The sequence below is a fragment of the Aricia agestis genome, chromosome 11 (genome assembly GCF_905147365.1).
Source record: "Aricia agestis chromosome 11, ilAriAges1.1, whole genome shotgun sequence".
NCBI lineage: Eukaryota > Metazoa > Arthropoda > Insecta > Lepidoptera > Lycaenidae > Aricia > Aricia agestis.
In genome coordinates this window covers 2693435-2706080 of record NC_056416.1, presented here as the reverse complement: position 1 = coordinate 2706080, position 12646 = coordinate 2693435, and the positions used below count along the sequence as shown (strand labels likewise).

The 12646-nt window shown below is 37.1% G+C and overlaps 1 protein-coding gene across 1 annotated transcript in view; it reads left to right on the top strand.

Annotated features, from left to right (window-relative positions):
- The window catches only part of LOC121731923 (SEC14-like protein 2), a 67976-nt gene that overhangs the window by 41611 nt on the left and 13719 nt on the right, over positions 1–12646 (top strand). The window contains exon 2 of the mRNA XM_042121622.1: positions 939–1008. Coding sequence (XP_041977556.1) covers positions 939–1008 — 70 coding nt within the window. The remainder of the gene's footprint in view (positions 1–938; positions 1009–12646) is intronic.

Genomic DNA, 12646 nt, shown 5'->3' with positions numbered 1-12646 from the left:
CTTTCCTTACGGTCTACGGAGCGGCAAGCGTTACTATGCTACTGCAATGCCTTTAGAATTTCCTCTCGTCCCTGAAGAGCTATTTAATGAGAGTGTTTGATTTCTATTTTCCACCCTGGTGCCACTATGTACCCTAAGGCCCAATCGTGTCAAATAGGCATATTATCGTGGCACATGACTAGACATCGGATTACATATATGCATTTGCATACTAGCATATGCAAATGCATATAATGACACTTTTTAGCCGTTAGTGCATATTTCAGTCGTTTTATGCCCTCGTAGTCTCCAAAGTAGCTATCATAATACACACCGATGTCACGAAATAGAGGTACGATCGATCAAAAATCAAAATAAATACTTCAAATATATGTGGCCTTATCCTTATTAACTTCCGAGGTTTTCGCAATTCATCCGATAGGTACTATATTATATTTCTGTAAACAACATTTTACTTTGTAATTGGCAACATTAGAAAAAAGTAGGCTTCCATGGGCACTAAGATTTCAATCGGAAAATGTTGGTAGAAAATTATTGGTACTGTATGAGAAACGAAAAATCCTGGATTTGATGAAATTCTGAATTTTGGCGCATTTATTTACCGGGCAAACTCTTAAAAAAGCAATAAATTTTAATAATACTTAAGTGACTTTTGATTGTGCATATTTTGTGCATATTTCGGCTATTTTGCGTGCATATTTGCATGCATATTTCGTCACTTTGATCGCGCATATAATCCGATGTCTACACATGACATATTATGACAGCAATTTGACACGATAGACCCTAAGCCTAAATAGCGGCACCTGGTGGCAAATAGAATATCAAACACCCTCTATTCTTCCGTTAAGTTTACAGTAAGCCATCAGTGCAAGTATCAAGATGGTTTTTAATTATTATTATTGATATTTTTAACGATGTTTCTTTTATTGTTTCAGTTCAGAAGGAGTGTAAAGGACGTCCTGAAACCTGAACACAATGACCACTTCCTTTTGCGGTGGTTAATTGGTGAGTCAATTTTATGTTTATTCTTTTATTGGTACTTACTTATATCCATACTATTATTATCAGTGCAAAAATATGAGTATGCCTGTTTGTCCGTCTAGAGTTCTAGACTCTAGCTATTGCCTCTTTACGCTCTAACAGATGAACCGATTTTAATAGTTTTGTGATATAGATATAACCAAATCCTTTACTACATAAAAGTGTCTAGTAAAGGGTCCACAATCTACATCAATCTCTAGTAAATCCCGGAAATATGTAAGTATGTACGGTTCTGAGATTTAAATCTGCGCAATAAACGAATTACTTTAATAGTCTTGTTTATTACGAAATTAAGTTATATTAAGTTAAGAATAATAGGATAGAAATTAAAGCTCTAAAATACAATATAAAATATACAGATACATATACAATATAAAATATACAGATATATAATAGGATAGAAATTTAAGCTCTAAAATACAATATAAAATATACAGATACATATACAAACTTTAAATATAAATAATAGAATATCATAGTATATAACCTCCTCGTTTTTTGGAAGTCGGTTAAAAACTATAAAAAGAAAAACTTGCCGAAGTCGTCCCCATCTGGCAGAGTGCCCAGCAAGCTGACAGCATTGCCACGTTGGATGGCAATTGCTATCCGCTGTGCCAGGTAGCTCCCAGCTCTGGGGTCTCGGGTGGCTTCAACAAGCTTCTTAAAGATAGTCATCTAAAAAGCTTATTTGCCCCCGGACTTATGTGACCAATGTTGAAGCCTTGAATGGGCCAATGGAATAATTAAAATGCTGGTTACGATTTACTGTGGATATTTAATTTAGAACTGGACAATAAATTATATATAAATCGGCCAAGTGCGAGTTGGACTCGCGCACGAAGGGTTCCGTATCACAATAGCGCAAAAATACGCTGAAAATTGTGTTTTTTGTGTGGGAGCCCCCTTGATTATTTCAGTTATTTAAATATTATAATAAACTATTAAAGTACAAATAAAACTTTGTGAAAATTTCAAGTGCCTATGTATTGGCGTTACTAATATCGAGCAAAAAATAGCAAAAAAATCACGTTTGTTGTATGGGAGCCCCCCTTAAATATTTTTTTTATGAGATTAGGGGGCAAACGAGCAAACGGGTCACCTGATGGAAAGCAACTTCCGTCGCCCATGGACACTCGCAGCATCAGAAGAGCTGCAGGTGCGTTGCCGGCCTTTTAAGAGGGAATGGGTAATAGGGGAAGGTAGGGATGGAAAAGGAACGGAATAAGGGAGGATAGGGAAGGGAATAGGGTAGGGGATTGGGCCTCCGGTAAACTCACTCACTCGGCGAAACACAGCGCAAGCGCTGTTTCACGCCGGTTTTCTGTGAGGACGTGGTATTAGTATTTGTTGTTATAGCGGCAACAGATATACACAATCTGTGAAAATTTCAGAAGTCTAGCTATAGTGGTTCTGGAGACACACAGGCAGACAGACGGACAGACGGACATACATCGAAGTCTTAGTAATAGGGTCCCGTTTTTACCCTTTGGGTACGGAACCCTAAAAATGAAATAAAATAAAACAGGTTAGGCTATTGGACTCAGAAATAATTATGAGAAAAATATGACAATAAACCAATGTCAAAATTAATAATAGTAGATTTTAAATAGGAAATATTTGTTTACTTAAGAGGGGGACTAACCCAAAAAATCAAACATCGTCCATCGTCGCAGAGAGAAGGACGTTCGACGTTCGACGACGACGACGACGTTAAGGAGAAGGAGGAAGAATGTTCTTTCACATGCCAGATAAAAAGGACGACGTGCTTCATCGCCAAATTCGTTTTCTAAATGATAGAATTTTATACAATGTATTAAAATATTAACTTCGTTCAATGCACGGTTATGGCAATAAATAAAAAATCGTGACAATTAGATCTTTGTGATTTTTTTCTATCGAGAAAATTTTAAGATATCATGTTTTTGCTCAGATCGAACTCTTGGAAATATAATGTAATATTATTTTTTTGAAAATGAAACAATTCGGGGCTTATTTTCAAGTATAAAAATTATAAAATCGAAAATTTTGGGTTAGTCTTCCTTAGAGGAAGGATAACACGGTATTTTAATACCTCATTAATAATAATTATTATTTATTATATTCGGCTTTTAAAAACAACGCTCATTATTCATTTGTTTTTGCGACACATTTTAAATTTTATAGTGTTGGTTTTAACTTTTAACATTTATTGTTATTATGGGAGAACATAAATATTTTGTTATGAGCCTTTGTATGGTAATTAGTAGGCAATAATTATTAGCTTAAAACGTTACAATTTTTACGTTAGAGTAATATAATAATAATTAAATTATTATTACATTATAAACATGAGGTCTCAAAAAGAATCCAAACTTATTATAAGATACAAATGCGAAAGTGTATGTCGGCTGATCCGATTCGAACGAAGTTTTGATGGAGATCTTTAAGTACGGGACAGGATATATCCTGTAATAGGATGATGTAATCTCGAAAACAATTACAGTTTCACGAATTTCAGAGCGACCGCGATAGTGTTACGGGCCATTCTATCTGTTGACTGTTATAGGTCTACCAGAATCTGATGGCAAAAAGTGAGAAAATAAATTGACTCTTGCAATACCGGGGTAATATTGGAATAAAACATTTTGATCCTTTTTTTTCCCTATAGCGGCTGATTCTGTGTGTTAAATATGCAAACACGGACGTAAAATTGTTACGTCCGTGTATTCAAATATAAAAATTTATCCAATGATCAAGGATATTTTTTGAAAATCTGCCGTCAAAATTTGCCATCAGATTCTGGTAGACCTATACCTCTTCACGCTTAAGAGGGAACGCTAACACTGTTTTTCCATACAAACGTATTCCCTAATTTAGTCCCTGGTCAATGCGTCTAGGGTCTAGACTCTAGACCAATGATTTTTTAATTTTTATACAATATTGGGATCTGTGAAAGCTAAGCGTTTGATATTTTTTTTAATTTACTAATAAATAAAAAAATATGACCCTTAAAAAAATCACAAAAAATTACCGTCCCGTACCCCGGCAATCCGCCGACCATTTAAACAAATTTGAAAGATCTTTAAGGTAAAATAGAAACGTAGAGGCATAGACTCACTCTTCCTGAAGATATGTATTTAAAAAAAAATAATTACATAGGCTCTATTTGAATGAGGAATCAGAGGACTACGCGCGTTAACTCGATTTAGGTACTGAAGGCGCCGTTTGTTATATTTCTATGAATTGTTGCCGCATATAATTTATAACGCCATCTGTTGTTGTGTTTGTGCACTGTTATGACATTGGACGAGGTCTTATCGATCCTGTCCTAATAATCCTCTCTTTCCCTCGATATCCGCTACGCGAGTTTGGCGCCACTTGCGCCAATAGTGAAGTTCGTCGCAAAACGTGGCCGCAGGACTGAAAGAGTGAAGTTCCTTTTTCTGTTCCGCTTGAGCCGCGCTCCGCGCACCGCACCGCGCTACGCTAAAAGCCGCGAATTTTCTATAACCGCTAAAAAAGGGGGCCCCCCTATACATGTGACGCTGAAAATCCGCTGTTCCCATCCAAGGTAAGATCTCTAATTTGTTATATTGGTGTATTCATGCAGCAGCAGATATTAACTTGTGGTGTGGTAACGATTCATAGTTTATAAATTTTTAAACCTAATACAGTCCACTAAATTCGCATACAAACCATTTGGTCCATACGAGCCGCATAATATTCTCAATTTGTGCTTTATTTACCGCGTTTTTTAATTAAATTTATCCGCAAACTCGCTTTTTTTCGTATAATTTCTGTAAAACAAAATGGCGACGACGCGAAGCCATGAGCACGCTGACGCTTCAGCAAGGATGGCAGGCGAACGGAACTTAAAACTCGCTGAAATTAAAGCCGCTGCGTATTTTCAACGTATGCAATCTGTTTTTGATTCGATTCCAATATCGACCGCGCCCACTAGAAGTTCGCAAGATTTTTTAACCAATTGCGTAACTATAGATAGTATCCGCGCCGAATTTATTTCCGCAATTAATAATAAAAATGAGTTAACTTTAATTCTTGATCCTAACGCATCGCCTGATTTTCAGCAAATTTTCGCATTTGATGACTTGTATAATCGAGTCAAAATTGAAGTAGCCAACCGCTCCACCATAGAATCAAAAGAAAGCGTTGTAAAATCGAATTGTAATCATGATAACGACAATAATTCTAAAATTAGATTGCCGCGATTAGAATTACCTTCTTTTAACGGGGACATTCAAAATTGGTCTATTTTTTATGAAAATTTCCACAACATAATACATAGTAATAATACTTTATCCAACTCAGAGAAAATGCAATATTTGCTTGGTAGATTAACGGGGCACGCGCTCGACTTAAGTAAAGGAATTTTACCTACGGGCGACAATTATTCATTATTATGGTCCGCACTTTGTGACAAATATAACGATAAACGTTCACTTGCAGTGTCTTATTTTAACCAACTTCTTAAATTACCAGTAATAAATACCGCAACTCCGGTCGCTTTGGAGGGTTTTGTAGATAAATACTCGACGCTTGTGTCCGCTTTAAAACAGATCGATATAACAAATTTAGCTGAGTTCATGTTTGTTCACTTAGGATTGAGATCGTTAGATTTAGAAACTGTTAAGTGTTTTGAAATGCATATTAGAGAAAACAAAGAATTCCCAACATCATCTGAATTAATTAAATTTATCAGAGACCAGTATCGCGTTCTAAGTCGCACCAATGTTAATAATATTGTAAAGTTTTCGAGCTCACAAAACAATAATAATACTAATTCTTACAAAACTCGCGTCGCGACACAGAATAAAACGTTTAAAACATTTGTCAACATTCAAAGTAGGTATGATTCACCGTCTCCATACGCATTTAATGAAACTAAATCATTAAAATGTAATTGTTGCAATGTTGATAAACACCAGTTGTATCAATGTCCTAAATTTACATCATTAAATCCCTTTGAACGTTATACGTACGCGAAAATTAATAAATTATGTTTTAATTGCCTTAGCCACCGTCATTCAGTAGATTGTAATTCTATTAAACGTTGTCGTTTTTGTTCGCGTAATCATCACTCGCTTATACATTTTTCGGATTCTACAAAACAAGCTTTCGCTAATACAGTGACTCACGCACAAGGTCATAACAATAATTTAAATACTCCCGCAAAACCTAATCATAACCGCGGCAATGATAAACATATCGCATTGTTTTCCCGCTCGCCCGCAGCCGCAGCTCGCTATAATAGTTCGCTTCCGCGCGCCAGCGCTGGTGCCTACTCGCACGCTCCCCGAATAGAAGCACGCAACGCTCCCTCTTATTCTCCCGCATATGAGAATTCCGCTCCCCGCATAAATACATGCAACAACGCTCCCTCTTATTCTCCCGCATATGAGAATTCCGCTCCTCGCATAAATACATGCAACAACGCTCCCTCTTATTCTCCCGCATATGAGAATTCCCCTCCCCGTGTAAGTACACGCAGCAATTCTCTCTCTTTAGGGCTTCGCCCTCCCGCATACCCTCCCGCTCCCGCTTCTTATGAAGAACACGCTCCCCACGCATACGCACAAACCGCGCATGTTGCAGACGCACCCGCGCATTTCCCGCCCGCACACACTTCTAAGTCAGAGGATGTGCAACAAATTAATTTCGCTTCCGCACGAGACAATCAAAATATTTCGCTTTGTGTTACGAAAACGCACTCGGAGGTCATTGACCCTTCGCGTAACATTTACAATAATTGTCAAACTGTACTTTTAGGTACAGCGGTATGCTACGCCCAACAGTTTGATACGAAAAAATTAATACCTATTCGTGTTTTAATAGATTCTGGTTCTATGAAAGATATAATTACGCGTGAATGTTGTGATCGCTTAAATTTACCGCTATTTTCCGCTCAAAACGCTCAAGTTTCTGGTTTAGGTGATGTTGTGAATAACCCCTGCGGGTTAACAAATTTAAAATTAATTTCTCGCTTAAATGATAAGGTTCGGTTTGATTTACAGCCTTACGTGGTTGATAGAATTACTAGTGAATTGCCCTCATGTAAAGTTGACATTTCTTCGCTATCTTATTTAAAGGATTTGCCGCTCGCAGATAATTATTATTACCAGCCCGGTACGATTGATATGATACTCGGTTGTGAAGTATTCGCTCGCATATTGTTACAACGTAAGTTTTCTCGCGGTTCAAACGAACCTATCGCTATAGAAACTACACTCGGTTTTTTGATTTTAGGCAAAGCTCAGACCGCGTCAACTGACGATCGCGCTCAAACTTTCTTTTGTAATTTTAATTGTACGTTTGAAAATTGTATTTCCCGTTTCTTTGATACGGAAGAATTACCTAGTGATAATTATTTAACTCCCGCTGAACAAGAATGTGAAAATATTTTCGAACAGACTACGTCGCGAGATAGTAATGGTAGGTACTCGGTCGCGCTACCATTTAAGGCTGACCCCGCGTCCCTAGGAGAGTCTAGGCATATCGCCGAGCGCCGTTTTTTATCTCTCGAACGCCGTTTGTCAGTAAATCCGCTAGTTAAACGTGAGTACGATAAAATAATAAATGAGTATATAGAAAAGGGTTATATTACAATTGTAAATAACAACACGCTTAATTCGAATCAATATTATGTAATTCCGCATCACGCTGTAGTCAGAGGAGATAAATTAACAACAAAAGTTCGAATGGTTTTAAATGCTAGTATGAAAACATCTTCAGGTATTTCGTTAAATGATATTTTACACACGGGAAGAAATTTACAATCGGATTTGTTTCGAATTATTTTAAATTTCCGACTGTTTCCGGTCGCGGTAAGCGCTGATATTCGACAAATGTTTTTACAAGTGACAGTTAAAGAGTCCTTTCGACAATATCAAAGAATTTTGTATAGATTTAACTCGAATGAGCCTATTCAATTGTATCAGTTTAATAGAGTAACTTTTGGTATGACATGTAGTCCGTACTTAGCCATGCGCGTAATACGTCAACTTATGAACGATGAACGTTCACGATTTCCTATTGCGGTTGCAGCCTTAGAAAAGGACGCAATATATACAGATGATGTTGCCCTGAGTTTTAGAAATACCGCTGAAGCTATAACCGCGTCAAAACAGCTGATTGATTTGTTCGCCGCCGGCGGATTTGACTTAGTCAAATTCGCTAGTAATTCATCAAATTTTCTTGGTGCTATGCCTTCTGAGGCTAGAGTGACCGATTTAATTGATATAGGTTCAGACGGAAATCTTAAAATATTAGGCCTACAGTGGTCGCCCGCTTCAGATAATTTCTGTTTTCGCGTTACAGAGGATGACCGTAAGTGTACTAAACGTAACATCCTTTCATTTGTGGCTAGGATTTGGGATTTGATGGGATTCGTAGCTCCTGTCACGCTTTTAGCAAAATTAATTATTAAATCGCTATGGGAAAGTCATATAGAATGGGATGACCCGCCGCCCGCAAATATAATTTCTTTATGGAACACTTTCGTAAATGAGTTGCCTTGTTTACAGCAAATTATAATTCCGCGATTTGTAGGTATTCAACCGCATGTAACTCTCACCATTTTCGGTTGCGCCGACGCAAGCGAGCGCGCATACGGTGGAGTAGTTTATCTTCATGTTTATTGTAAAGAAACTCGCCGGTCTATGGTTAGCTTACTGTGTGCTAAGTCACGAGTAGCGCCGTCTAAAACAAAAATCACGCTCGCTAGATTAGAATTAAATGCCGCTTTAATGTTATCTAAATTAATAAGTACTGTTCAAGATACATATCGCAGTCGTTGTAACGTACACAATACATTCGCTTTTTCTGATAGTATGGTCACGTTAGCATGGATTAATTCAACTCCCGCACGCTGGCAAACTTATGTAGCAAACAGAGTGGCACAGCTTCAAGAAAATGTAAACCCGCAAATATTTTACCATATTAAAGGTACCGAGAACTCTGCTGACTGTCTGAGCAGAGGCTTGACTCCAAATCAGTTAGTCAGACATCCGTTATACTATAATGGCCCGCATTTTGCTCATTTACCTGTTACGGAATGGCCGCTTAAAAAATTCGATACTAGCAGCTGTGTCGACCCGCCTGAAATTAAAATTAACGTATTAAATACTAATGTAGTTGAACGTGTATACCCGCCTTTATATGAGTTGGCTAGACGCGTTTCCTCATGGCCAAAACTTCTTCGCATAGTCATTCTAGTTTTTCGCTTTATAAAGAAGCTTCCTCGTAAATTTGAAATTCAACATTTAAATTATGCAGAATTAGCAATTTTACGCGATGTACAAAGTGTTCATTTTTCCGAAGAATTTAAACTTAATTTGTCAAATAGTAATTTGCCTAAATCTTTCGCTAAGTTAAACGCATATGTTGACGAAGGCCTGTTTCGTGTAGGCGGAAGGCTTGCGAACACAAATCTCGATTACGATAGCAAACATCCAATATTATTGCCAGGAAAGGATCATGTTGTTGATCTAATTATCGATTACGAACATAAGCGCAATCTACATACCGGACCTGGTCTTTTACTTTCAATAATGAGACAGAAATACTGGATTTTTGGTGCTCGCAACGTTATAAGAAGGCGACTTAGTAAATGTAACCTATGTTTTAAATCTAATCCGCGACCACAATTTCCGCTAATGGGCGATTTGCCTGCTTGTCGTGTTCGCGAATCTAAACCATATTCCCATTGTGGCACGGACTTCGCAGGACCTATTCAAATTATCCCTTATCGCAAGCGTGGAATACGCTCCTGTAAGGCATATATCTGTTTGTTTATATGCTTAGTAACGCGCGCTATTCACATTGAACTTGTATCCGATTTATCAACGGCAACGTTTTTAAACGCTTTAAAACGGTTTTTGTCACGCCGAGGACCAGTCAGTGTTATCTATTCTGACTGTGGTACTAACTTTATCGGTGCTAGATCTCATCTTAACGCTCTATATGATTTAATTAACTCGCCGGAATACAATAAGGAATATTCCACAGTTTTAGTTGAAAACCGTATAAATTGGAAATTTAACCCGCCGCAATCGCCGCATCACGGTGGTATTTGGGAAAGTAATATAAAATGTATCAAATCACACTTAAATAAAATTATAGGCAATCAATTATTAACTTATGAAGAGATGTCAACCGTACTTACTCAGATTGAAGCTTTACTCAATTCGCGTCCGCTTTCATTACTCAGTTCGGATCCAAATGATCCGCAACCCTTAACTCCCGCTCATTTTTTAACTTTAACGCCGCTTAAATCATTGCAACATGCTGATTATAATAATGACCGCGAACACTTGCTACAAAAGTATCAGCTGATAGATAAAATTGTTCAATCCTTCTGGAATAGATGGAGAGTAGAATACCTAAACACGTTACAGAGTAGACAAAAGTGGATACAGAAATCCAAGTCAATATGTACTGGTACAATTGTCTTGATTAATACAAATAATATTCCGCCATTACAGTGGCCAATCGGTATTATCGTCAAGACTTATCCCGGCGCTGACGGAGTTGTACGTGTGGTAGATGTTAAAACAAAAACCGGTGTTTTTCGTCGCTCCGTTACTAAGCTTTGTCCATTACCTACACAGTAAATGTAACATTTTCTCTATTCGTAGTCTATAAGTATTATTTAAGTTATTTTGTTAACTATTTCACTCGGGTGAACTCGCGTTAATTTAATTTGTTTCTCGTATAATAACCGCTTAATTATAACGCATTTAAACATTAGCTAATTTATATTTTGAAAGTGGATAAGACTATCCCTTTCAAGGGGGGGAGGATGAAGGCGCCGTTTGTTATATTTCTATGAATTGTTGCCGCATATAATTTATAACGCCATCTGTTGTTGTGTTTGTGCACTGTTATGACATTGGACGAGGTCTTATCGATCCTGTCCTAATAATCCTCTCTTTCCCTCGATATCCGCTACGCGAGTTTGGCGCCACTTGCGCCAATGGTGAAGTTCGTCGCAAAACGTGGCCGCAGGACTGAAAGAGTGAAGTTCCTTTTTCTGTTCCGCTTGAGCCGCGCTCCGCGCACCGCACCGCGCTACGCTAAAAGCCGCGAATTTTCTATAACCGCTAAAAAAGGGGGCCCCCCTATACATGTGACGCTGAAAATCCGCTGTTCCCATCCAAGGTAAGATCTCTAATTTGTTATATTGGTGTATTCATGCAGCAGCAGATATTAACTTGTGGTGTGGTAACGATTCATAGTTTATAAATTTTTAAACCTAATACAGTCCACTAAATTCGCATACAAACCAGGTACTGTATCTGTCTCTATCACAATACACGTGCCGGCGCCGGGTGAAGCGTGATGGCAATAGTTTCTTCGTTTCAATTCTAGTGCACCCTGCTGAACCGATTTCGATGAATATCGTCACGTTGTCATATCTCAATATTTTTATTAGCCTAATGCCGCGGCCGCACATGCGTCTATCGTACGAAGCTTCGTGCTATGAGACGATACCATTGGACGATACACGCAGATCGTCCAATGGTATCGTTTTAAGCACGAAGCACTACGCATGTGCGGCCGCGGCATAAGAGGATTCACCTAGTAAGTAATAATGAAGAGTAACAAAGGAAGACGTAAGTGGATGAAGTGGGTAACTAATAATTAGATTTCTTTTTTCATAAATGGAGGCTTCAGCCTTTAGCACCTAGTAAAATGATTTAAAATAAAAAATATGTTGATTTTAGGTTCTTGTAACAATTGTCCATAATATGTTATAAAATATTAGTTATCCACTTTATCCACTTACTTCTTCAAATATGGTAAACAAAAGCCGAACCATAACCTACCATGAACAAAGGGTAATTGTTGTATTCTGACACCACAGTAGCTATTACCATAATATGACGTATTTTTGGTTGTTACTTGACGACCAATCATTTACAATCGATTAAATTATTATTAAAAACAATTAATCATGATAAGAACATAATTATATTTGAAAAGCGAAAGTTTTTTTTTGTATTACTGTGTTTGTGGTATGTTTTATTTTTTCCTACTTTAACGCAAAAACTGCTAAACGTATTTGGATTGGTAGTAAGTTCTTTATTAACACAATATGTACTTAAGTGGTACTTATATTTCTTTTTATACCGAAAAAGTAGTATTCGTGTAATAGTTAGGTACTTATAGTAAGATTGCATACTAAAATTAATTTATGCTGGGTTCAAGAGCTATTTGTTGATTTCATATTAGATAAGTACGTACAGTAATTTAAAACAAGAATTATTATTGTAGTAGGTATTTATTATTAAAAATGTTTGTTTTTGTAACTTATTTAAATAAATAAGTTACAAAAACAAACAAAATAATTTATTACATCCACAACGAATAATTTAAATCTTTATCAGGTTTACTTAATGCGTGGTTTTATATTTCCTTGAAAAAGTACTAGGTATAAACGCAACTTCAATTTAATTCAACAGCGATCTCGTTTTTGAAACGTGTGTGGATTGAGGCCACATTAACATTGGCATTGAATAAATGCTTGAGAAATAATAATCATTAAGTATCTAATCTATAATCTTACATGCTTAGTAAGTAAACTGTACATAGTGTATGCTTATAG